The 27,932-nt window shown below is 31.4% G+C and overlaps 3 protein-coding genes and 1 long non-coding RNA gene across 5 annotated transcripts in view; 1 reads left to right on the top strand and 3 right to left on the bottom strand.

Moving 5' to 3' along the window:
- Positions 1-27,932, top strand: part of LOC115876239 (fringe glycosyltransferase) — a gene marked incomplete at its 3' end in the record, with an annotated part of 299,652 nt that overhangs the window by 154,695 nt on the left and 117,025 nt on the right. The gene's annotated exons all lie outside the window — the stretch shown is intronic.
- LOC115876231 (aldose 1-epimerase-like) lies at positions 447-6,248 on the bottom strand. Its single transcript, XM_030891935.1, has 8 exons — positions 5,970-6,248; positions 4,905-5,022; positions 1,589-1,762; positions 1,364-1,523; positions 1,089-1,307; positions 900-1,036; positions 641-838; positions 447-586 (listed from the first exon to the last, which is right to left on the bottom strand). The coding sequence occupies exons 1-8, from the start codon at positions 6,116-6,118 to the stop codon at positions 509-511; spliced, it is 1,233 nt and encodes a 410-aa protein (XP_030747795.1). The 5' UTR covers positions 6,119-6,248; the 3' UTR covers positions 447-508.
- LOC115876232 (aldose 1-epimerase-like) lies at positions 7,488-16,975 on the bottom strand. 2 transcript variants are annotated; one of them, XM_030891936.1, is made up of 9 exons: positions 16,720-16,975; positions 10,699-10,794; positions 10,363-10,515; positions 8,616-8,773; positions 8,372-8,559; positions 8,208-8,317; positions 7,987-8,157; positions 7,693-7,886; positions 7,488-7,640 (listed from the first exon to the last, which is right to left on the bottom strand). In XM_030891936.1, the coding sequence occupies exons 2-9, from the start codon at positions 10,790-10,792 to the stop codon at positions 7,557-7,559; spliced, it is 1,152 nt and encodes a 383-aa protein (XP_030747796.1). In that variant the 5' UTR covers positions 10,793-10,794; positions 16,720-16,975; the 3' UTR covers positions 7,488-7,556. The 2 variants fall into 2 exon arrangements, with proteins under 2 accessions (XP_030747796.1, XP_030747797.1); XM_030891937.1 differs by lacking the exon at positions 16,720-16,975 and adding an exon at positions 13,027-13,151.
- LOC115876234 lies at positions 18,894-20,738 on the bottom strand. The gene is made up of 3 exons (XR_004049119.1): positions 20,454-20,738; positions 19,446-19,566; positions 18,894-19,029 (listed from the first exon to the last, which is right to left on the bottom strand). It is a non-coding gene; the product is annotated as an uncharacterized LOC115876234 (long non-coding RNA).

The following is a 27,932-nucleotide window of genomic DNA, read 5'->3' on the forward strand; positions in this document are numbered from 1 at the left end:
TGGTTAGTTGGTTATTTGGTGGGGTTGGTTGGTTTTTACTAATTTATATTTTTTTTTTATTTTTTTTTATCAGTGTCGAGGTTAGTTGCGTTGGTTAAGTTGGTTATTTGGTGGGGTGGATAGCGTTGGTTAGTCCTTATAAAATTCCTATATTTCATAAAGCCGTCAAGTGCGTCATATCAACGACGTCATACCTATTAACGGCATTTTAGTTAGCTACCGTTTAACGGCAGTTTAAGTACAGCATTGCTCGAAGCCAAGTACTTGCTCGAAGTCGCGGACGGTCCGTCGCGGAAGCTCCGGTCCATCTGAAAGCGCTGTTAAATTTGACCAAAAATGTATCAGTTGTTTTTTTTGCATCAGAGTGTAGAGATAAAAAGTAGGTAAACGTTACAAACTATCTACGGACATATTCCAATAAAATAAATCAGATTAAAAAAATATATTTTTGGAAATAGTAGAAATACTTTTATTTTAATTTTTTTTTATTTTTACATCAATTCTTAATTTAAATTGTTAAGAATTTAAAACTAGTACAGTGATGATATAGTTCGCCTGGATATAACACAACTTTCGGGAAGTTTTGCTGAAAATAAAAAGAACGTTTATAAGGTTTTTCGGTTTAAAGGGCGATCATCACCTGGTTAATAGAGTTAGGGTGTACTTGAGTTTCAAAACAGAAAGCTCCATGTTTCTTATAGGTCGCTCCTTTGCCTTGGAAGGAGTTATCTTCTGGCAAAAAGTTACTAGTATAAAATTGAATACCTGGTTGGTTAGTGTATACTTCTAGAGATCTTCCACTGGGAGGATGGTATGCTTTGGCCGCAAATACTACATCCTAATTAGACAAATCCTTTGAGTTTAGATAATCAATTATTATAAAGACGCAAATGTCACACCGAAGTAGATCTGGTAATTGCAAAGTTGTGATCGTATCCCGGGGAGTCTGCCGAGTTTTTAACATTACATATTACATCTCCCAAAACTTTTGGTTCTCTTAAATCAAAAACAGTTCCAGAAACCGTAGGTATATTTCCTGAAAACCACAAACATGTTATTCTGTGTTTGATGTTTTTTTTAAATAATACCTGTTGGTATTGCATCTGGAGTCACTTCAGTATACCTATCAGCATTGATGGTAAATTCGTGCTTGTATAACTCTTCAGCTCCTGAGCCATGCCCTCCTAAGTTAAAGTATGCGTGATTGGTTAAATTGACGGGAGTCGCTTTGGAAGTTACTGCTTTGTAGTCGATTAAAAATTCACTGTTCTCTGTCAATTCATAGGTAACTGTTACTGTAAGATCTCCTGCATAAAATGTTTTTAGATTAATTCGTGTATATGGAATAATGTGTTATTAATACCTGGATATCCTTCTTCCAAATCTGCGGAATGATAAGTTAGAGCTACCTTATTTCCTTTAAGGTAATAATTCCATAAAACTTTGTCGAAGCCTCGAACGCCGCCATGTAAATGATGTGGACCTTGGTTTGTTGATAACTTGTATTCAACATTGTCTACAGTCTAATCGTATAGGAAAAGAGTAGAATCTGTAGAATGTAGTGGAATGTAATATTAGTCTAACTTACAAATTTTCCGTTTGCTATTCTGTTGGACACTCTTCCAATAACTGTTGTTCCAAAGTAGGGGTCTTTGTTTTTCTGGTATCCTTCGACGCAGTCATATCCGGTAGTTATATCTTCAACTTTTCCACACCTATCTGGTACTTTTAATGTAGTAATAATACCGCCATAATTGATAAGCTAGTTATTAAAAAATGAAATTAATATTCTATAATACTGTACCTTCGCTTAATATGATATAAAGAGTGTTTCAAAAAAATGTGCCTTGTTTGGAGATTCCCGAGGGGTGTCTCACTCGGGTTAAAAATGTATACGTACTGCCAAAATATCCTTCCACTGCTAAGCGACTGCCAATGACTATGAAGAAGACTGCCTATGACTGCCATGTAATTATTATAGGCGACTGCCATAAGAATGCCAATGACTGCCAGCGACTGCCAAGAAAATATACAGGTAATTCCAATAGTGAGACACCCCTCGGAGATTCCTCATATAAAAATAAGATTTATATGTATATCAGTATATTTCCGATTCTGCTTTGTTTCGTAGTTACAGGGTGTTAAAGTCTTATTTTTTTTCGATTTATTATAATTTTCTTTCAAGTGCATTTAGCGATTCGAATGAAGTTTTGAGGGTAAAAGTTACTGTAAGTGCGACATATTTTAATGCTAAAAAACTCGACGTATTTACCAGGAACATTCATATGGATTATCAATGGAATATTTTTCTAAAAAATATGCGCGACTGACTTTTTTCTCTTATTAGCAATAGGTGTTGTATAGACTGTTTAACGCCGATTAAAAGTCGTCTCTTGGTATTTTGTCAGTTTCAGTCTCCTTGAAAAGATAAACGCAATTTTAACTCTAATAGTAATTTATTTCACTTTTTGTAACTTTTACGTACTGTTACGTTGTAATTTCACTTTTGGTACTAAATACGTACACTTGGAAGAAAATTATATTAAAACAAAAAAAAATGAAGGCTTAAACCCCCCCCTGCAGGTATACGAAACAAAGCAGAATCGGAAATATACTGATATAAAAATTAAATCTTATTTTTACGAGAGGAACCTTCCCACAAGATGGCACATGTTGTTTAAAACACCCTGTATAGTGAGGAGATTAATTTTTAATCACATGTACAGCTGTAGAATGTATATAGCTATTAAATATTTAGGACTTCTCGAATATAATTTTATTCTAAATTAATATTAGTAATGTGTCAATGGTCTTGTAATATAATTTTCAATTAAGAAAATTCTATAGTATCCAAATTTTTATTATGACCTTTTTTAGATTTTTTCTTAAAAATAATGCAAAACTAGAAGTTATTTACAATTTACAATATGATCGAAAAAAAATGACGTTTGTTGGCTTGGAATTGACGATAGATTAAAATTTCCACAATTTTAATTTTACATATTATAATATGTTGGGGGCAGATGCCGAATTCGGCCTATGTCCGAAATAATTCGACATATGGCGATTTGTTCATACTAAACTTAAATTGTCTTTATATAACTTCTTTGCGGAGGGGGTTAATCTTTTTTTGGTATAATATAACAACAAAAGATTAACCTCCGCATAGAAGTTGAAACCAATGCTATCAAAACTCTTCTCCGTAACTTTGTGGATATAGGTAGGTATATTTAATTATAATCGCCATATGTCTAATTATTTCGGACATAGGCCGAATTCGGCATCTGCCTCCAACATATATAGTGACAGTCATTTCATAGCCATCGCTGACGCCGTTTTTTTTTCAATCATATTGTACATTGATAAAAGAAAATAAAAGAAAGAACCAAGAAATACAAATTGAGAGATTAATAGAAAATAATAAAAGTATGAAATATCTAAAACCCACTCTAGGTATATTCGAAATAAATAAAATAAAGGACAGGAACGGCATAGAAACTAACATTAAAGATGACATTATAATAATCACACAGATGTTCTATACAGAACTATACGAAACAAAACGGGAACCGCCGGTAGACACCGTCAAGAAACTCCAAACAAAAATAAGAAACGTAAACTCAGAACTACAACCTGAAATAAGCAAATCGGAAATTAAGAGAGCATTGAAGAAAATGAAAAACAACATATCACCTGGAAAAGACGGAATAACAACAGAAATGCTAAAGTACGGCGGAAAAGCTGTAGTTAATACTCTTCATATTCTCCTGAATAAAATCCTAATAGAAAAAATAATCCCAAACGACTGGAAGGAATCTATAACCATCATCCTACATAAAAAAGGTGATAGGGTAGATCTAAAAAACTATCGTCCTATAACACTCCTTAACGTAATTTATAAGCTCTTCACGAATGAACTACACTAAAACTAAAATCATAACGAACACAGATGAAAACATAACAACCAGAATAAACCAAGAAAAAATAGAACAAGTTGAAGAGTATATATATCTGGGACAAATGATTAAACTGAAAAAAGAAAACCAAACAGCTGAAATAAAGAGACGAGTAAGACTGGCCTGGGCAGCATTTGGAAAATTATTAAGTTACATATTAAAAAACAAAAGATATCCACAGTACCTTAAAATCAAAGTATATAATCAATGTGTACTCCCTGTACTTACTTACGAATACCAAACCTGGACACTGACAAAATCAAATATGGATAAGGTAACAAAATCTCAAAGATCTATGGAAAGACAAATGCTACATATAAGGCTGGCAGATAGAGAAAGGAATGAATAGATCAGAGGAAAAACTAAAGTAAGGGATGTTAGAAGTGAAGTAGCAAAGTTGAAATAGAAGTTTGCCGGTCACAATGTCAAACAGAAGGATGATCGATGGAACAAATGCATCGTAAACTGGAGGCCCTGGGAGAATAGAAAAAGTAGAGGAAGACCCCAGATGAGATGGGCGGACGATCTGAGGAAACATGCAGGCACAAGATGGATGAGCACGGCGACAGAGAGAGAAGAGTGGAAGAGATTGGGGGAGGCCTATGTCCAACGATGGACCGAAGAGGCTGAATAGATAGATAGATAAATTGTACATACATACCATATCCATATTACCTTGTCTGTTACAACTTAGATAGACACAGATTTATCCCACTTGATGTTTTGGTAAGATCTTAATTTTTTATCAAGAAATTGGCATTTTTTGAGTATGATCTAAGCAATGTTGTTTTAAGTGCTAATTATTTTCTCAAAATGCTTTGCACTTAATAATTATTCGTTTGTTTTTTAAAGAAAGTTGACAGAAAAATTACAAACATCAGACATGTTAATGAGCTTTATAAAAAATCAGTAGTAAATTTGTATGTTTCTAAATAGTATATAACGTACCTGAATTGCAACTTTATTACTATTTGTCCAAGTAAACCGTTTAATTTCTCTTTTTTCTCCTGATTTTGATTGGAGTGCTCCAAAAGTATCCACATCCAGCTTTACCATTCCGCTTCCGCTATTAATAAAACAACCTGATAAACTGTTGCGTCAGCGAATACTAAATTGTGACTAGGGTAAAGCTTTGGTTTCCTACAAAGCGGTACCGCTAAAGAGCGTGTATGTACTTACAAATCTGTGTGTGTTCCTCCAAAGCGTTCAGCTCGAAAAAAACGGCACCGTCTTTTCTGAAGCGGCCGCTTTGTACGGTAGAATATTGTAAGCACGTATTTTGACGGTGGACAATATTTGTTTTGAACTGATTCTTTACTATATTTAATGTTACTTTAAATTATATTCACCGTCAAAGCGGCCGGACTACTCGTTGGCAACAACGGCTGCTAGTACGGCCGTTCTTTAGCGGTACCGCTTGGTAGGGTACCGAGGATTTAGACCGCAATAAATGAAGAAAATAATAATGTTAATTGTTTTGAAACATAATTAGTGTATTTTTAAGATTATTTTTATTTGTTCATAATAATGAGGCGCTAGATTAACTATATAAATGAAAAATAATGAAACAAAGAGGGAAAACTGGAGAAAAGCGAAAATACTACATTTTTATTTTTTCTATAATTCAGTTATATTAGTTTCCGAAGCACTAAATATGTCTTTTTCTTTGGGTTCAACAGAAAACATGTTTCTATCTACCGTTTGATTATGAAGACTTAAAAGGAAGGAGCATACCAATAATTTGATTGATATTAATTCCGGTTTACTAACTTAAATTCCGGTGTACCATTGGCGCTCTAATTTTATTTAATGCATGTAAAAATACGAAGAAAGGTTTGTTTTACATCGTTAATACATGTTTTTAGTTATTTAAATTTTTTAAAAATATTTCTAATAATATATTCAGATAAATCAAAATCACATGGATATATTCTAGTTATTTATGATAAAGTGGCAATGAATTTCATAATTGACTGGTTTATTGCTCGAAACATTTATTATATAATTACTTACCCTTGACAGGCATGTCCTATATTTATATCGGTTTTTGGTAGACATGTACTGCACATTGTGCGACTATCCATTTTACAGTTTTTTGTGGCTGTAATATAAAAGTTCGGACACAAAATCCTCCTAAATTTGCTAACTCTTGACAAAATCATTTATAATGTATATAATAAATCACAATATAAACTTGTAAAGTTCAAAAAAATAGAAAAAATTCAAAACTTGGTATATTCTTTGATTCAAATGTATCAACTAAAACGTCATACAAATGTAATGTGTCATGTTTACCTCAAACCATGTCTACCTTACAAATTAAAGCTGTTTACCTGATACCTAAACTTAACCTCTAACCACTGAAAACCTTTGAATGTATCTTCTAACTAATATAATATTAAATAAATTGTAACTTTATATGTATAACAGGCTGCATTAACATACAGACACATATAAAGGAAATAAATTTAATTTGGATTGCCCGTCAAAATATTTAATTGTTTTGGATTGGTACTGGTATAGCGGTTGCTAAGAACAACCGCAAACGAGAACAGAAATAATTTTCTCTTGTCAAAATCAGAATCTTCATAAATTATTATAAAATCTTTTAAAATTTAAACCGCCCTCATTGAAAACATATCGATAAGTGTTTAAAGCGTCCATTTTCAAAATAATTATTGCTATCTTGTAAGTATTTACATTTTATATTCTCAAACTCGTGATAATTATGAAAAAGTGGTATTAAAATTTTTTTAAAGCTGTGTGAATGGTGAACTGCAAAAACCATCGTGGCACGTCCATTTCCAATGTTTGATTGGTATTCCATATATGTCCTTATATAAAATAAAGTTTCTCATATGCAACACACTGTATTTTATTTATAAAATTGAAAGAAAATAATAATAAATTTGAATAAATAATATTTGGCGATATAATTCCGGAAAAAGCCGAACCCCTCAAAAGCTGAAATTATCAAAAGCTTCCGGATCGCGACCGTTGTTCGCCAAATAGTATTTACATTGATCTTATGGACACTTTCCAATCTAAACTTGTTTCATTTATATTTTATATTTTTTATATTGTTTTTATCATCGATCTTACTTTTATTATTTATTTCTGGCTAGAAGTTTTTCTTTCTTTTTCGAAATCTCCCAATTGTATATAATGACTCTCCCCGATTCCTACTTTGAGTTGATTCTTTTTTTTTTGATAGTTGAAGGGTCAGGGGATAGTTGAAGGATCTCTCTAAACTGAGTCAAATCAATATGTATTTATATTTGTTTTTTGATACAGTATAATAAAACACTAATTCACCACTATACACTTTAACTGGGCGCGCGTGTTGAGTTTTGATCATCTGCTGGTTAGCGAAATGCGCGGCCAGTACACAAGTAAAGTGGTTTAGTGTATTGTGTGAATTAGTTTTTTATTTTGCTTTTGTTGTTAACGAGAACTATTTTGAAATATTTTGGTTTTTAAAGAGTTTCATAATCTAATGTGATAAAAGGGTAATTTAATGATACGATGATATCGACTTGATAAATAATATTTATTTTAAAACGATATATAATTAAAATAATTCGCTTAGATTTAATGAAATTAAGCTTGTTTTATAAAAAATCTATATTCGACAGTATGATGGTATTTATTTCCAGGATACAATACAGCGGGTGGAAATTTTTTCTGTAAAAAAATACGTTAGATTTTTTCATCCATTGGTGTATAAAATATTTACATGGTTTATGGCATCAGGATAATTTTGAGTCTCGAAACAAAATGATCCATGTTTGTAATAATGTGCTCCTCCTTTCCCAGTTAGTTTCTGTAGGTCCTTTTGATCACCTTTAAATTCTTTTGGATCCTCAGGAATATGATTAGATGTGTAAAATTGTACTCCAGGTTGGTTACTATAAATTTCCATTACTCTGCCTAAAAATAACAGTACAGTAAAAATAAGTATCCATTATGGTGGTTGATATTTAGATAACACAAAATATTAAAGAATTATTGATATATTGTTGTAGCTCACCAGATGGTGGATGATATGCTCTGGAGACAAATGTGTTTTCTTGAGTAGACCCTTTCGTAACGCAGAAATTGTGATCATATCCTAAGTAGTTTGGTATTTTGTTAATCACATTTCCGAGAACTTTAGGAATGCGTAAATCAAAAATTGTGTCAGATACGGGAAGAAGCTTACCTAAACAAATAAAAAGTTTGAAAATTATTTTAAATTTTTCGTCAAATTACCAGATGGTATCGAATTTTCATCTACATCGGTTGTATAATCAGCGTTAATAGAAATCAAATGTTTATAAACTTCCGTAGCTCCGGTATCGTGTCCAGCTAAGTTAAAATATCTGAAAGAAAACTAGTGTATAGATTTCTTTATTTTATTTTTTTTATGTACTTACGAATGATTGGTTAAGTTAACATAGGTAGGTTTAGAAGAAGTTGACTTAAACTCAACTAGAAATCTATTATCATCAGTCAGTTGATATTCTACGCTAGTTATAACGTCACCAGGAAACCCTTCTTCGAGATCTTTTGACAGGTAACTTAAAATAACCTTTGTTCCAGATACATAATGATTCCAGTTGACCTGAAAGGTGAATACACAATTAGTTGGAATAAAGTGTGCGATTTTTGTATTAATACTTTATCAAATCCTATTTTCCCACCGTGAAGAGTGTGCTTTCCCAAGTTTGCGGTTACTTTGTAAATTTCACCATCTATATTAATCTGTGCATTACCAATACGATTAGCTACGCGTCCAACGGTTGCTCCAAAGTATGGATTTAATGGATTTAAATACCCTGTAAATCGATATGAGAATTATACAGGGTGCTACAAATTCGAGGTACGAGCATTTGTATCTCGGAAACTGTAATAGATACGAAGATGGTTAAATTGGGACAAAGTTTCGTCTTGGGATGTTCACCAAGATGCCATCAAAAAAGTTTTAAAAATTTCAAGGATTTCTGAGTTTTTTGGAAAAAACGAATTTTTTTAAAATCAATTTAATTTTTTCTTGTCGTTACTTTCCAGAAAATCAAAATTGCTAATTGCATATTCTCATAGCCACTTTATTAGGGCTATTTGATAGTATTTTTAGATCTTAAAGTTAGCTGATAATTTGGGCGATACAGAGGCCAACTTAATTTTTTTAAATACGGACCTGCATTTGTTACTTGAAGTTTTGAAAGAACTCGGTCTCCTGAGTACAATGATATGCCACACTTGATTTTTTTTTTTGTTTTGGGTACCATAACAATAACAAAACTATTTAATTATTTTTTAAAATCATATCAATCAAGTCCGACTCTGGTTTTTTAAACTATTTAATCTGGTTATATTCATCGCAACAATATTGATTAGCCCTAATCAACAATAATTAAGGAAAATCGAGCCAATTGGAAGATTCAAATAAATAATATCCAGGTCAGCAATTTAAAGATATTATTTTTAACTTTTTTTATTGGGAATTTGAAATCTCAGTCTAGGGTCTAATAATACGCATAATACTAATCATAGTTATTATAAATAAATCAACTTCTACAAACTAGTTTCTATTGCTCTACTTGTTCGAAAGGGTTATCACCCTCCCTATTGCACATTTTTTTTTCGTTCAATTTTATTTATAGCTCTTTGAACATATCTTCTTTTTATACTTCCGAATGCATTTTGTACTCTTTATTGTAAATATTGAAATGTATTAATTTCACTTTTACAAATGACATCAAGCAATGCTCCCCACCCATTAGCGACAGATCCAGGAACCTCGCTGGCCATTATTATTATACTGCTCTACCATTTCCAATCCATCTTCCGGGAATATGATTTGATTGTTTATATTATATTATATTTATTTTATATTATTTTTCATTATTTTACTGCATTTGATTTTCCGTATTCAATGTTAGTCATTATTCTATAACCATCTTTGCTTATCAATATTGTAACGATGAATAGATGAAAGAAAACAGAGTCGGACTTGAAATTAGTTTAAATAAATTGTGTTCAAATGTACGAAACAAAAAATATATTAAGTGTGGTATATCATTGTACTCAGGAGACTGAGTTCTTTCAAAACCTGAAATAAAAAATGCAGGTCAGATAGCCCTAATAAAGTGGCTATGATAATGTGCAATTAGTTTTTTAATTTTCTAAAAAGTAACGACAGGAAAAAATAAAATTATTGATTTTCAAAAAAATCCGTTTTTTTCCAAAAAACTTAGTAATCCTTGAAATTTTTAAAACTTTTTTGGTCACATCTTCGTGAACATCCTAAAGCGCAACTTTGCCCCAATTTAACCATGTTCGTATCTATTACGGTTACCGAAATACCAATACTCGTACGTCGAATTTGTAGCACCCTGTAAACTTTGGTTTAGGCTCCACTTACCTTTCATATCATCAAATCCCATAACAATATCGTCAGTGGTATCATTTTTGTCTGGTAGTCTTATAGATGTAATAGTTGCTCCATAAGTGATAACTTGAACAGAAACTCCCTTTGAGTTTCTCCAAGTAAATCTCCTTACAGATTGAATTTTTCCTATAATAAAGTTTTAAAGAAAGCTAATAATCTGTCTAAAATATAGTTAAATAATTTTTAAAATAGCCGCAATAAATACAGGCAATCAATTTTCCCAAAATGAATGATTGTCCTGTCTATTTTGTTATAAAATGATATGTAATTTATAGCGATATATTTCAGGTTAATTAGTAATTTACTCACCAGTGTTATCTTTGTATGTATCAAACTCATCTTCTTCCAGTTCTACACCCTGTACTTGGTGGTATTTTTGTTCGTAGTCAGCATTAATCAACATCTCTAAAACCATAGACTGGTGTTAGAATAACCATATTTATTATTGAGTATTCAATTATAATTTTTAACGAATAATTCAAAAAGTATTAAAAATTATCTTAAAAGCAAAAAAAAATATAAACAAAACAGTATTAAAGTAAGTCATAATATTTAATTAGTAAGACACTAAATTTCACAATATAATTATTCTAATATTGACAATCTTTTATCAGGTTTAACTTGTTTTATAAACTAATAATTTTTATTGTTATAGGGGATTATAACAATGTGTTTTTCCTTCCTATAAACAGATTTATAGAGTTCACACACTGACTTTAATATTGACAACATATTTTTAGAATGTAGTGACTTTATTATTTGACTTATTTTATCAGTCTGTGAAATAACTGTAATTTTTTTACATTTATTTATTTTAATATAGACAGCTGAATGGATGGTTTGTTGATTATCTTATAGTGATATAAAATTACCGGTAATTTATAAATCATATCATCATCTTTACAATAACATTGGTAATTGGTAACTGCAAAAACATTTAAAAAAAAGACAAATATCTAGTCTATATAGTAGTCTATCGCGTTATTTTAATACTGCACTGAAAATTAACTTGTGCAGCTATAGATAATAATACGCTGTCAATCAAAGTTATTGATAGTTTTGATGCACTTGTGCAACTATCTGTCACACAGAAACTAGCGTGGAATAGCCATTACTCAAAATTAGACGTCGAATAAAATATTCGATTGTTTTGATTGCCTATTTTAAACCGGTCGCCTATATTAAAAAGTTAAATAATACAATTTTTTGTATATGACAATAAAAAATAAGTATAGACTATAATATATTTTAGAAAGCTCAATAACAAGGAAAAAAAATAAAAAAATAATATACAGCTTATCCCATTTAAAAAGCATATGTTGAGTCATGTTTCAAAAATGACAGCACCAAGCGAAAAATAGTTACGCCACTGGAATTTACGTGGAAGTCTCTTCGAAAATCATTTTTCACCTTTTTGATAAGTTATAGGATAATCAAGATACTGGCAAAGGAGTACGACAGGGAGACGCGATATTCCCAAAGCTGTTTACACCATATATATATATATATATATATATATATATATATATATATATATATATATATATATATATATATATATATATATATATATATATATATATATATATATATATATATATATATATATATATATATATATATATATATATATATATATATATATATACATATAATATACATATAATGGGAAAACTAATACACAGCTCGGGATCTCTACTACCAGAAATCAACAGAAGAATCAAGTTAGCATGGAGTACTTATGGAAGAAACTCAATCATACTCAAATCTAGATTGCCACTTTATCTAAAGTAGAAAACATTCGACCAATGTGTACTACCAGTCATGTGAAACCTGGACACTTAAAATGGACATCATAAGGAAACTGCAGGTCGCACAACGCTCAATGGAACGTAATATGCTGGGAATAACCAAGAGAGACCCAGGTAATAGACGTCATCCACAGACTTGAGGGACATCAAGTAGTACTATATCAGTAGCAATGTACAGACAACAGATGGCAAGAAGAACAGACAACAGATGGACTGCAAAAATTACAGCATGGTACCCACAAGGAATTAAGATACCTAGAGGAAGACCGAAACTGAGATGGGACCATGATATTAGGAAATTAGCAGGGTTAAATTGTGCCCAAATAGCTAACAATAGACAACAATGGGCCCAACTACAAAGAGAGTATGTGCGGGGAGTTATACCATGATTGGAAATGGTTGAAAAAGCTGAAAATTATGATAATGATGATGAATCAAGATGAATGATGAATCAAAATGAATCAATTCATTGATGAATCAAGATGAATTCATCATCAATGAATCATGATGATGAATCAAGATACGAAGAAGGTCGAAAATGCAGCATTTTCAAATTCGCCCTGTATTTCAGAAACTAAGAGGGCTGGACTTAAAGACACATGTGAAAGAGAAAACCGCCTCGCTGTATCTCTACTCATAAACGAGAAACCCCATAAAACACACGAAACTGGAATACTTTATACACTCGATTCTTTTTAATTAAAAAAATTATACTATAATATAAAGTTAGTATATTTGCATGTTAAATCGCTCTGATATCAACATGGACATTTTTGGTCTATGAGATACGGTGCGGAATATGTAAAAGCATGAGTAACGTTCTTACCGATAGCACAAATGGAATGTTTTGTTTAATGAAGCGTCACGCCGTTATTAATATTCAATTGCAGCGAAGCGGCACCGTGAAGGCACAAGGCAGACCAACTCGCGAGTGAATTAAGCCCGAGCGCGCGCCCGACTTTTTACAGTTACGCCAAACCGTGATTAATACCGAGATTGGCCTTTTGGTTTCCGCCGATTTTTTACTCCAAAATCGACCGCATAATAATTACCAGATAAAAATTGATCGAAAACAGAAAAATATTTGTGTGGTGAGATGTGGTCATTCACCTTTCCGATAGCGCTAACTATTTTGGCGGTGTTTTGTTCTAACGTTCTTTGGTGTAGGTTAGCATCATTAGAAGATGATTAAATGAGAGTATGAATGCAAATGGTATATCAATGTTTTTGAAACATTGCTATATCGATTTTTAATATCGATTTACTACTTTTGAAAATTATCGATGTATCGATAGTTTTTAACCATGTTTTACGTCGATGTTCTTGAAGAAACAAATCCATCTATTTTGAATCTTACTGCTTTCAAATGCTCCGTCGGTTTCCAGGAAAGATGGAAACGATATTTTTTTACGGATAACACAGATGACACTATTAATTCGATCAGTAAAGTATGATCCGTACAAGACGACCTAAAAAAACTTTCTTAATTTACTCCTAGATATGTAAATACCGACTCAAGACTAGTCCTTGGAATACTGGAATTGGACTGTCCTATATGGAATACTATTTCTATATTGTTTTACCGAATAACGTACAAATAACGTACTGTAATCTGTATAGGAAAATAAATTGGTCTGTTTTGGGAAGACTTTTGTCGGAAGTGAAAAACTTCCGTTTTAATCATCTGTTTGTGATTCCAACATAGCGAAACGTGCGTCCAGAGTTTAGAGCAAATTTTTTGGTGTATTGTGGTGAACTAGTGATCTATTTCGCTGTTCTAATATCAAAAGTTTCAATCTCATCTGAATTAGGGGCGTGTTGTCCGTGCTCTGGTGTTTGTTGATAATTGAAGATACCTTTAAATAAGAAGACTAAGGAAGGAGCATATCAAAAATCTTAGGTCCATCGCGATGGGACTCAAATATGGCCGACTTAAATTCCGGTTTATCAGTGCCGTTCTAATTTTATTTAAGAAATGTAAAACTATGATATAGGGTAGACGTTGTGTAGACTCAATAATTTTTTTTTATTTTACTTTGTGAATAAATGTTGGTAGTTATTAAAATTGTTATAAAAACATATTATTTTAAAAGAAATAGATAAGTTTTAATAATTATTTATTAACTCAAACTTCCGATACGCTACTGAAGCAGGTAAGTCAAATTGACGTATATAAATTCTTTGACATCTAATCTTTGACAAGTAATAAATAAAAGCAAAAATGCAAGAAAAAAAATATAATTAGTTAATTTAAGTGAATTTCATAAATGATCGGTTTACTACACGTATGTATATTATATAGTCACTTACTAGCGAAAAGTTGTTCCATTAGTTCACTCGATTTTTGCCAAGATCTACCGCACGCTACACAACCAACTATTTTAGAGTTTTTTTCGATAAATCGCGATAGTGTCACTGTTAATTTAAGTTCTGCCACAATTTCCATCTAGATTTACTATCTTTATAAAACTATCAGTTGTAGAATAAATAATAAATAACATAAAATAAGCTAAAATCAAATTCAAATGTGTCAAATGAATCGTCAAACAGAACTGTCAAGGATCCCCATCCTAGAGTCCTTTTTCCGCCCACCATGCATGAATACATGGATAGCATTATGCTCCTTCCTTAGTCTTCTTATTCAAAGGAAGATACAGATGGAAGGTTGGTTAGATTTTATATAATATTGAGTCTGTTTTGACAAATCTTATGTCACCTTTGATGTTCCTATGTAAGCTGTCTGTCTCAAATTTGCAAAACATTCTTGAACTACTTTTACAAATCGATTCGTATGAAATTTTACACATAAACAGTTCCCGAGACAATACAACATTATGATTGATGACAAGTTAAACCCTTTTTTCTACGTCGAAGGAGGCTACCCGAGAGTTTTTTTTACTGAACTAGAGTTTTGCGATTAAATCAGTGCACCAAAATTCATCAGTTCGATTTTTGTAAGCTTGTAAAAATTGTTGTTAAAAATAATCGTTATCATTTTTTAGTTTATTTGATATGCCTATAGTACTATTACTGTAATCGGTGAAACATTTAAAACAAAAGGTGATTTGTTATTACAAAGTTTTCGAATATGTGGAATTAATTCATTCAGCATGCCCAATGACAAAAAATAACAATATTATCTATTAATATTTAAAAAATATGAATGAATATGTCAAATGTATTATAATTACTCCTTTGTCATTTCAAAACCTACTTGAAAATTTTACAGAGATATTTTTAAATAACTGTTACATTTATTATTATAAAATTGTCAGCAATCTCTCGACTTCCGTAGATAAATAAACAGTTTTGTTAAATAGTTAATTCTGGTTTCATTTTAATTTAATAAAATATATAACCAAAATTTTGTTATGCATAGATCATTGCAACAAGGGGTGGTATTTGGCGAGAATTTAAGCTATTTAATCTGAGAAAGATAAGTCGCAAAGGCAGCAAAAAAATAACTGCATTAGAAACTGTTTCAACGGTCACTTTATTTGTAGTTTTTAATTTTAAGTTTTAATGTACTTTTTGATTTATTTATGTGGTAATACCATTTTTCTTATGTTTAATAGACAATTTCAGTTGTTGTCTGGTGCCGTAAAGATACAGTTCTCAGTTCTACCGAAAAGGTTTTTCGTTTGAATCCTGCAGCCGGCATTACACCAGGAGATCACCATGAATACAAATTAATATATGTTGTGCACATTATACTTAGGTCGATTTAGTTTTAAAATAATACTTGGGATTTACACTTCTAAGTTTATATGCGATTGAAGTGTAGTGTTAGCCACATTCACACACAGCCTTCCTAGAATACCAACGGCTCTAGTAAAGCCGTATTTTCCTAAGGCATGTAAAACCATTGTATGTAGGAGACTTAGCGATGAGCAAATGCAAGACGAAGACTTCCTTGGTCTTGATCTTGCAGGGTCCAATCTTGGCTTTGCCGCATTTTTGCATTTTTTAATAGATTTTTACGAAAAGCGCTTTCTACGTTGAAAATATTTGAATAAATAGTATTTTTAGGTATTTAATGCAAATATAACTTTAAAAAGAGAAATTATTAGAATATTTGTCTGACGAAAATTTTTATTTTTAAATATAAAGCAATAGTCGGGAAAACACGATTTGTAATAAATTAAATCAATACTGTTGAACAAGTAACAAGTAAGTAATTTATACATAGTATACAGAAGCGTAGAACAAAACGCCTTAACCACTACAGGCGTGCTAATTTCTGCGTTAAGTTCATCAGACCGAAGGAAATAATAGCCATCCGACGACTGGTTTCTGTGATTTATCCCCATTATCACGCCGGCTTTGCTGGATCCTTCGCTCTGACAAACAAACTGTCACATGTCAATAATTGTCATTAATCAATAACAAAAAGTCATTAATCAATAATAAAAAAAATGTAGCAAACTTTTAATATACATAAAATATCAGTTTTACAACAATAATATTTTGTTTGGATTGTTCAATTTTTACCTATATAATACTAAGTTAATAATCTTACCTATTCTATTATTCAAACAATCAAACCAGTGTTAGAAATTATGTTATCACTTTGTTTTCACACTATATCTACTAGCACTATCTATATTTTTTGAAAATATTTGTATGGTGTGATGGTCGTTCACCTCTCCGATAGCGTCATATTCTTCAGGGGTGTTATTTTCAAACGGTGTTTGCTGTACGTGTTGTCTACGTTGAACGGTAGATACTGGATATTGGCTGTATTATGCTGTAGTGTGTTGTTGACAATCGAACAGGTGGGAATTTTATCGCTTTTTAAATGCGCCAGAGATATTCGGTCTATTTTTAGACATGTGTTTATGATACTAATTCTACTTTACTCATTGTTTTTGTTTGGTTCAGTAGAATTACATTAAACTGTAATTATTTTTTTTTTCAAAGTTTATAGAACTCTGGCATTATAATGTAGTGTTTAGTGTTATGACAGAAAATAATTAAGCAATTTTTTGTCTTGTCTCATTTTTTGTAGACACTTAAGTTTTGTAGACCTAATTTTAAATTGTAAAATTCCTAAATGTATTTCTAATTTCTATTTGAATTTTAAAATGTTGTTAATGAAAATGATGCTCAACGTTTGTGTTTCTGAAGAATTATAGTTGGGGGTTGGAACCTTTGGTGTTACACAGCAAAATAAAACACTAAATCACCACAATACACCAAAACACTTTTACTTTTACACTGGACGCGCATCACTGCTACACTGTTAGCATCATCAGCAGATGATTAAAACAGTTTTAATCATCTGCTGATGATGCTAACATGGTTAGCGAAATGCGCGTGTAAAAGTAAAAGTGTTTTGGTGTATTGTGGTGATTTAGTGTTTTATTTTTTCTGACGAAGACCGAATTAAAATTGGTCGAAACGTCAATTATTATTAAAGTAAATGTAAATAAAAGTTTCCGTTTTTTTAACTATACTGACTTACAACCAAGATTTTAAAAACTTAAAATATTGAGTAAAATATATTATTTTATATATTTATATTCCAATAAAATAAAGAAGTCAGATTAAAAAATTATAATTTTGCATCAAGTCTTAATTTAAAGTGTTAGGAAATTAAAACTAGTAAAGTGATGATATACTTCGCCTGGATATAACACAGCTTTCGGGAAGTTTTTCTGAAAATAAGAAAAACGTTTATTCTTTAATTTTCGGTTTAAAGATCGATTCTCACATGGTTAATAGAGTCAGGGTATATTTGAGTCTTAAAACAGAAAGATCCATGTTTTTTATACGTCGCTCCTTTACCTTGATTGGAGTTATCTTCTGGCAAACTGTTGCCAGTATAAAATTGAATACCTGGCTGGTTAGTGTATACTTCTAGAGTTCTGCCACTGGGCGGATGGTATGCTTTGGCCGCAAATACTACATCCTAATTAGACAAATACTTTGAGTTTAGATAAACAATTATTTTAAAAACATAAAAGTCACACCGAAGTGGGTACTCTGGTAATTGCAAAGTTGTGATCGTATCCTGGAGGGTTGTTTGGAACTTTAAATATAACATCTCCCAAAACTTTTGGTACTCTTAAATCGAAAATGGTTCCAGAAACCGAAAATATATTTCCTGAAAACCACAAATATATTCTGTGTTTGATATTTTGTTTTTTAATAATACCTGTTGGTATTTCATTTGCATTCACTTCAGTATACCTATCAGCATTGATGGTAAATTCGTGCTTGAATAACTCTTCAGCTCCTGAGCCATGCCCCCCTAAGTTAAAGTATGCGTGGTTGGTTAAATTTATTGGAGTGGCTTTGGTAGTTACTGCTTTGTAGTCTATTAAAAATTCACTGTTCGCTGTTAACTCATAGGTCACTGTTACTGTTAGATCTCCTGCAATAACATTTTTAGATTAATTCGTGTATATGGAATCATGTGTTACTGATACCTGGATATCCTTCTTCTAAATCTACGGAATGATAAGTTAAAACTACCTGATTTCCGTTAAGGTAATAATTCCATAAAGCTTTGTCGAAGCCGTGAATGCCGCCATGTAGATGATTTTGACCGTGGTTTGTTGCTAGCTTGTATTCAACATTTTCTACGGTCTAATTTTATAGGAATTTAGTAGTATATGTAGAAGAATGCAATATCAGTATAACTTACAAATTTTCCTTTTGCTATTCTGTTAGCTACCCTTCCAATTGTTGCTCCAAAGTAGGGGTAGGGGTGAGGTGGTCGTGCCTGGTATCCTTCGACGGAATCATATCCTGTAGTTATATCCTCAACTTTTCCATTCCTATCTGGTACTTTTATTGAAGTAATAGTACCGCCATGGTTGATAAGCTAGGCATTAAAATGATATTATATTCCATATAATACTGTACCTACCCTCGCCCCTTAATATGATATACAGTATTTTCTCTACTATCCTTAATAGAAAACCTTGTTATAAATTAGATAGACACAGTATTTATTCCACTTGATATTTTGGTAAGATCTTTTTTTACTAAGAAATTGGTATTTTTTGCGTATGATTTAAGCAATGTTGCTTTAAGTTCTGAATGTTTTCACTAAATGCTTGTAGCATTGGATAGAAATTATTACAGTTCTTAGTATTACATATAAAATATTTTTTTCTTAGTCTATACATTTAAAATATTTACCAAACAAAACCAAATTTAGTTGAAATAAAACCTATTATTGAGTTTTTTAAAACATCAATATTCGGTTTGTGTGTTTCCAAATAGTATATAACGCACCTGAACTGCAACTTTCTTACTATTTGTCCAAGTAAATCGTTTAACTTGACTTTTTTCTCCTGATTTTGATTGAATTACTCCAAAATTATCCACTTCCAGCTATACAGAGCTAGCCATTCCGCTATTAATAAAAACAATCTGATAAACTGTATGCGTTAACGAATACTAAATTGCGACTAGGGTAAAGCCTAGGGTAAAACCTCCTACAAAGCGTACAGGGTAGCTCGAATTCGACTCTCATCATTGGGATTTCGGAAACCATAAGAGATACAGGATCGGTTAAATGGAGGCAAAGTTGCGCAATTTGGTGCTCAATAAAACCGTATTGCATCATTTTCAATTTTGTTTTCTATTGTTTCTTGGCTTTATTTGTTAAGATAACTTAAAATGAAAAACACATTTTCACGGCCACTTTTTCTGCTCTATAACTCTATGTGATTAAATATAGACTGACGTTTCAGCTTATCAACTTAATTTTTTTAAATACGGACCTAATTTTTTTTTTCAATTTAATTAAATCCTTTCATCACTCTTAAAACACTATATATAGTCACTTTGATATTTGCCGTTTCGTTCAGATCAAATTGCGCAACTTTGCCTCCATTTAACCGATCCTGTATCTCTTACGGTTTCCGAAATCCCAATGATGAGCGTCGAATTCGAGCCACCCTGTACTTAACAAATCGGTGTGATTTTGTGTGTTCCTCCAAAGCGTTCAGCTCGAAAAAAAGCAGCGCCATATTTTGTACTTTAAACGTAAAAATACTAAGAAAGGTTTACATTGTTAATACAAGTTTTTAATTATATAGATTTTTAAGAAATATTTCTAATAATAAATCAAAGTTAAATTGATATATCCTTATTATTTAGGATAAGTAGTAAATAAATGTAAAAATGCAAAAAATATGTTTAGTTAATTCTTTCTTGGTATATTTTTTGGTTAATTCTCAATGAATTTAATAATTTAATGGTTTACTGCTTCTATATATCATATATCTAATTACTTACCCTTGCAATTGCCTTTGTCCTACATTTATATCGGTTTTTGGTTGACATGGACTGCATATTGCGCTATTATGCATTTTAAAGTGTTTTTCCGGAAGTTAATGTCACTATAATATAAAAGTTCTGACACAATATCCTCCTATACTTGCTAACTCTAGACAAAGTAATTTATAAGATAAATAATAAATCACAATATAAACTTGTAAAGTCCAATAAATTAGCAAACATTCAAATATTGGATCATATTCTTTGATTCAAATGTATGAGTTAAAACGTCATACAAATGTAATGGAGTGTCATGTTTACTTTTAATTATCATTTACCTTTCCATTACTACCTTTTTTTATTTTTTAGATAAAAAAACAGGATTTGTTATGCTACTATATATGTGATATAAATTGAGATTGATTGCCCCATTCAATTACTTCTTGTTTCACCGGAAATGGCTACTGACTAACTTTTGATTTTTAAATCGTACCCTCGGTATTTTTTACTTTAGTTGATATAAAATGATATTCTGAATAGAATGATATATCAGGCGTCAATTTTTGACATTTTCAATTAATAGAAATTTGTGATAGAAATTGAAGGGTTCAGGAGTAAACATCATAAGCGACCATTTTTTAATTTTAGGGTTTTACAATATTATAGCAGATCTAACAGGTTCCTAAAGTTGTTAAATCTAGTAGATGAAATTCAAAATATATATTTTTTAATAGAAACTTTGAATAGAAATGTTCAAAAGTTAACATGTGATACGTCATTCTGTTCAGAATATCATTTTCTGTCAATTAAAATAAAAATATACCGAGGGTACTACTTAAAAATCAAAAGTTGTAGTCATTTCCGGTAAAACGGGAGGTAACCGACAATAATTAACCTCAATGAATTCTGCTTTATGTCCTATATTAACGTACTAAATCTCGTTTTTTTATCTGAAAAATAAAAAAGTTATAGAGGTGAGTCACTTTTGAAAAACATCCAGTATAGTGTAGTGGCAATATGAATCAGTCTCTCCGAAAAATCCTATATGGGTATTTCGCTACTGCAAGGAAATCTACAAAATAAAATAGTTATTTTTTGTAAACACTTCTGGGGTTAATCCAAACAGAATGTAGAATGTTAAAGAGGGGAGTTAATCAACGCGACCTTACAGATTTATTGTGTTCCCCTTTCTTGAGTTATACCCAGTTATAACTCATCATACAGTCTCAGGCCTTTAACCAAAGCCAGTATCTGAGACGGCTCCACAGAGGCCAGCTCTCCATCCTCGACATCAGCCGTACCAAAGTTCATGGCACGAATGGTCGTCGTCTTGGCGCACTCAGTGATAAGGTGTTTCCCATTTTCCACAGAATCTGCATTCGCCGTTGTTTCTCAGCTTCAGCCTACTGAGGTGTTCGTTGAGGAGACAGTGTCCTGTTAGAAACTCCGTGACAATCCGAAGATTGTTTTTACTTAAATCAAGGAAAACCTTTGATTTTTCTCGGTCGTAAGTTTTCCAAACGGAAACTATTTGTCAGAAGTTAGATTTACAGATATACAAATTTGTCTAACGAACAAAAAATGCTTAAGGTTTCGGAAAGTTTATCTCTTTCCGTCGTCGCGTCGTCGGAAGCAAAGAATAAAGAAAAAAACTATTTAAATTCATCTATTCGAGAACACTTTAGTTTTTTGAAACATATACGTCTACAAAAAACAGTTGACGTTAAAAAAATATGAATCAGGTCTGAATGAAGTAATCTTAATCATCTTCAATCCAGGTTCATATCCGTCGTTCAAACCAGTTAAAGTCTGTCCAACTAGTCAGGGAAGATTTCGATAGATATGTTAACATTCAAAAAATCACATCATAGATAGTTCCTTATTTACCTGGGAATTAAAATGACAGACACTACTGTCAGGGTTATTGAGGTGTCTCGTTGGACAGACTATGATTGTAGGGAATTTGTTGTCTTACATACTAACTAATATATAACTAATAATTATTTATTGGAAGTGAAGTTGATCTAGGACCCGAATTCTGTAACTTAGAAAACGCTAAGCGCTTTTAGGCGCTCAGCGTATATGACGTTAATTTTCGCTTAGCTCGCACTTGACTACCGCCTTGGGTATTCTGATTTGATGCGCTTAGCGTCTTTATCCTTTGCGCTAAGCGATTTGAAAACGGCTACCTTATTGGACCGTTTTGCTTGTCGAACTGTCAGTAAAAATAGAAAAAAATTGTGATTTTGTGCGTTCTCTTGCTCTCTAATGAAAACTATTTGTTCTTCTATAAATTCATCAATAATTAATAGATAATTTACGACTTGGCAGCTATAAATATTGTTCAAATCATCGAAAATCCTGAGAAGCGTCTTCAACATTTCCTTCATATAATAAGAATAATGACATATCCATAGAAAAATAGGTTGACATAACTCAACAATAGGTTATGAAATTGACGTAACATTGGCATTTTTAATCGTTTTATCCACATTTGATTATTAGCTCGATTATTAGTAAACTATTAGATACCTGAGAAATTGCGATGCTGCCAATATCTGCCTAACGCGTATCCAGAAAATGATCCGCACGGCAACAAGCATATCAAAATCGACTGCTTGGCGTTCCGCTAATCGAATACTTTCGCTTACCGCTTTGAAAGCGTAACGTTTTTATGTCGACGTTCCAGAATTCGGGCCCAGCTTAACATTTTCCTAATGCATTTTGGCCTTTAATGTAATATTATGAAGGCAAACTACAACTCGAAATAAAATCATACTAATTTTAGTAGACTGTTAATGATTAATTTTATTAGTAATTAATATTAGTAGAGAATATCCTATACCGAGCTATCAACAATGATTAAATTAGTTAGCAATACCTGGCAATACTGAGGATTTTAGGACAGATGATTGGTTGTATTATAAACTTTTTTCTAATCAAGTTTACTGTCAAATAATAATATCTAATTATCTGCTGATGAAGTTAACATGATTAACTTCATTTTTCGTTAAAAAGATTGCCTTAATTCCTATATCCATAAAAGAATAACCATTCCTCTCAAAATTAAGTTTTAAAGTCATTATACAGAAGGAAAATTACTTTAAAACAAATTACGTACCATCAAAACCGTCCTAATGACAGATATTAGACGTTCGTACGTAAAAGACCGCTTCACGGAAAAGGAAAAAGCTCTATAATCGGCGCTTATAAAAATTAAGATTTAAGAATGTGCGTTCGGAATGAGAATTGAAAAGCGACATTAAGATTTGAATAAATTTCCATAACATTAGCATGTTGATTAGGTTATTATAAGGCAAATAACCAATATCGATAGAACAGGTTTCATGATACCATTTCCATGATATTTACTTAATAAAGTTAAGTAAGGGAAAGTAAATTAGAACCTCTGAGATTATTGGTATGTGTAGTGCGTCTCTCGAGATGACTTTCAGGGGAAATGCATTTTTACCTGGAAATTGTCTTGATTTGCATAAATTTCCAATATAATTTGTTTTCAATTTATATTAATTATAGTGTAGTATACAGCAATGTCTTTTGATATTTTTTTTATTTTATAATAATTATGATATTTGATATTCTAGGAAGTAATAATTCTAAGACCATAATTATTTAGTTAAAACAAGGATGCTCTTGGGTCTTCTTGTTGTACCAAATTGATGTGATGAATAATATATGTTAGGGGTTTGTAAAAATATGTTTATTGTGCTTTATGTGCAATGTCAGTGCTCTTTTCACGGCGGGTGAACACATATTATCATATATTTCTCTATTCGGAGTATTGTTGTGTTCTTTTCAAGGCAATAATACTGCTCATGTTTTTGCTTTGAATAAAAAGATTCAGAAAAGAGTATGATACTGTCTATGTATTCATGCATGTTGGATGGAATCGTCATTATAGGTCCCCATCCTTGACAAGTCTGTTTGACGTTTAAATCGAAACATTTGAATTTGATTTGAAATGTTGTCCATTGTATTTGTCTTTACTCAGCGTATTTTTTATGTTATTTGTTATTTATTATTTATTCTACAATTTATTATTTTAGATGTAGAACATCTATCCGCAAGTAAATTGTATTTTCTGTCAATTTTTGGGTGTCATCTGTCGAAATATGACTTTTTGGATAGACTTTAGTTATATAGATCATATCAAATAAACTATATAAATAGTCATGTGATTAAGCTTGCCCAGCACAGCGTTGCCCACTTTTACATATTTTCTTTTAATCAGAATATTTTAGGAAATAAAAATGAAGTAATTATAAATGTATGAAGAGTTATTTTACATCAACAAAACTCACCTCCTTAACAGCACTTAAGGACATAAAGGGCCATTATTACAGCTTTCCCTTTCAAAATATTCTAGTAAAGCTGCGTTGAGTTTTTCTGCAATGGCTGTTAGTGTTGCACAAGACAAGAATTCTTGTCTTGAAAATCAATTTCTTGTCTTGTAATTCTAGACAAGACATTTTCAAAGTCTTGTCTTGCAGATTTCTTGAATGGCAAAGTCTTGTCTTGCAAGACTCTTGAAATTTCTTGTCTTGAAAAATTTTACATTCTTACAAAAAGGTAATAATATTTATATATTTTATTTCATAGAAAGCGTCGTATACAAAATGTAATACGAAAAATGAACAACAACGATGATAATTTTAGCAAAAAAAAATCTTAACGGACCGCAAACGAACTACGTCAACTCGCCCGTTTAACGAAACAGGAGCCATTACCAAATAAAAGCTGAATAAGAATAAGTAAGGTTAATTTCGATTTATGGGTTTTGGGCTATTATTTCGATTTTTTTTTGTACACCGACTACTTCTGTTCCCGCAGAAAAGCTCTTTTCGAAGGCTGCACTGGTAATAAGAAAACACAGAAACCGGCTAAATTCAGAATCGGTAAGAAGCTCAATTTGTTTGAATTCCTGGATGGATGAATTTCCATAAGTTCATTTTTTAGTTCTAGTTGTTAATTCTTGTTAGTTTATTATGTTCTATTTTGGTTATCCGTTTGTTACTTCTATTTTTTATGGTATTTATTTTATTTTTTTATAATGGAAGATTGGTTGGAAAAGTTTGGACATAGGGTGTACCGAAAGGTTCTGCTAGAGTGTACTATTTGCGCTATTTGATACTAGTTTTTGTTCGCGGAGCAATTTTGTGCATGAAAAGTAGTACCAAATAGCGCAAATAGCGTGCTCCACGAACCCACCATTAGTTTCAACTACCGTTAGTTTTTTTTATAATACCATTATACTAATATAATTTAATTAATTATTTTTTTATAATTACCAATATACGGTTTGTTGCTTCGACTTTATTTTATTTCATTCTCAACTCTAAAACACTGGCTTTGATAGAAAAAAAAATGAACACTGGTCAATATTAATACCGGGTTTATACTATACACACATTTGCATAAATCGTAATCATAATCACAGTCCTAATCATCGTCATAATCACAATGCAATTTTAATGTGCGTTTATAGAACATTTTCATAAGTTCATGGTAGATGTCAACAGGTTTATAAGAAGTGGATAGTTTAACTTTTATAATTATGACTGATTGTGATTACTATTATTACTGACTATGTAAATGTTGTATAAACCCGGCATAACTTGCACAAAGACCTAATTATCACTTAAAAAAATGTATCATTTCTAACTTTCAAGAAATCTTGAATTCAAGAAATCTTGCAAGACTCTTGAAATTTCTTGCATATTAAAGTCTTGTCTTGTCTTGAAATTCAAGATAAGAAATTTTGAAAGTCTTGTCTTGAATTTCTTACAAGAGTCTTGGTCTTGCAAAGAGTTTTTCAAGACTCTTGTGCAACACTAATGGCTGTTAAGCTTCCTCGGCATCTTGCACTACAAGTGATTCTAAAAAGAACAATTTACGTAATTTTATCACAATAAATAATAAGTATCACAACATAATGCATTTAATCCAAAAATTCGTTATACAAAACCAAAGTGGCAAAACGAATCAAAATGTCAGGAAATAAATAAATAAATGTGGCAGCTTGACATTTTTTACAGCAGAGCTTACCACCTGAACCGCCAGTGGAAAATTTAAATTCCAGTTAGTCAGCCCGGGCGCCGATTATGCCCATGGTTGGCAACAATGAATTTAATAATCGTGCCCTCGATGACGTAACTAAAAGTTTATTTGGTATCGCTTGTATATACTAGCTTTTAAACTGCAGCTAGCCTAATATAACTTTTCTATTTCTCTATCTGCTAGTAAATCTACCCCAAGTACCCTTTAAATCTTTAAATGAAAGGACATTTGTTTATCTGTGGTCGCATCTTTCCAAATGCCAAATAATAAGGTATGAAGTCCGATAGTAAAAACCTCGGAAGAAATTCTAACGAATACCTCTTGGTGCCTTCTGATTGATGACCGGTCCATTATAGATTTCTTCTCAGATTAATCTCGTACGACTCAGTCCGAAAAGTATCTCGTTTCGGATGTAACTGGTTCGTTTGTTAATCTTGACGTATATCTTATTTTAATACCGAGTGTCCGACACAATGATAGTAAGAGATATACACGTATAAAAAGCACGTCGGAAAAAATAAAATTGATTTTATATGATTCTTTGAGTGACAAAGTCGTGATCGAAAAGAAGGAAGATTTATCAATCATTATTGGTTAAAAATGTATTAATAGATTTAGTCTATGTCAGTAAAACGTCCCGAAATTAGTAGACTAGAATGAACAGCGCTTTGTAACTTTAACACATTATAGCCTGTTTTGATATTTTACACGTTGGAATTCAGATTTATGTACCATAAACTGGAGTATCTTTGTGACTGCAGCATAACTTTGACACATTCCTTATATTTTCACATTGTATAATGGGTATGCGGTTCGTCATTTTCAAAAATAAAGTTATCCCTACTACATGCTATTAAAGGGTAACTAAAATACGACTAAATAACCCAATCAGGCCATTCTACATTGAACACTGCATGTTTATTAACATTTGATAAAGTCAACTACAAAAACTAGTTAGTATATCTTAAAACACTGTTATTTCCCTCATATTTTACTTAAAGTTACGACCAAACGTTTTTTTAATGACACTGGGAGAAAAATATATTTGCTTCTAGACAAAATTTTATCTTTGCGGGCCAATTTTGGTAATGTCTCAAAGTGGCCCTACGAATTGTTTAGTATATATCCTAGCCTGAATATCATTTTGTACTAAAGTTGGTCATAGTAATTGAAATGTTCTTTTTAAAGCAGTTATTTAGTCTATTGTATGTGTGACTTTTAATTAATAATTAATAATTAATTTTAAATATTAATTAATTATTTTAAATATTTTTAAATTATATAATAATTATTATTTCATCATACACCATAATTATAATAGCAGTTACCGATAGTAATTAGGACCTTACTACCTATTATCCTTGTTTTTATAAGCAGAGGGTAAAATTAATAGTATAAAATAATTAATTGCAGAATTTA

The sequence above is a fragment of the Sitophilus oryzae genome, unplaced genomic scaffold (assembly GCF_002938485.1).
Source record: "Sitophilus oryzae breed Bouriz unplaced genomic scaffold, Soryzae_2.0 scaffold_1429_pilon_pilon, whole genome shotgun sequence".
NCBI classification, from domain to species: Eukaryota; Metazoa; Arthropoda; class Insecta; order Coleoptera; family Curculionidae; genus Sitophilus; species Sitophilus oryzae.

What these genes read in the sequence shown, in the direction of transcription:
- LOC115876231 (XM_030891935.1), bottom strand. Translation starts at nt 6,118, where the DNA reads ATGATTTTGTCAAGAGTTAGCAAATTTAGGAGGATTTTGTGTCCGAAC. An exon ending in ATAGGACATGCCTGTCAAGG is followed by an intron (nt 5,023 to 5,969) that starts GTAAGTAATTAT and finishes TTTTATTAATAG; the next exon opens with CGGAAGCGGAATGGTAAAGC. An exon ending in GAATAGCAAACGGAAAATTT is followed by an intron (nt 1,524 to 1,588) that starts GTAAGTTAGACT and finishes CTATACGATTAG; the next exon opens with ACTGTAGACAATGTTGAATA.
- LOC115876232 (XM_030891936.1), bottom strand. Translation starts at nt 10,792, where the DNA reads ATGTTGATTAATGCTGACTACGAACAAAAATACCACCAAGTACAGGGT. An exon ending in GGGATTTGATGATATGAAAG is followed by an intron (nt 8,774 to 10,362) that starts GTAAGTGGAGCC and finishes ATCGATTTACAG; the next exon opens with GGTATTTAAATCCATTAAAT. An exon ending in AGCATATCATCCACCATCTG is followed by an intron (nt 7,887 to 7,986) that starts GTGAGCTACAAC and finishes TGTTATTTTTAG; the next exon opens with GCAGAGTAATGGAAATTTAT.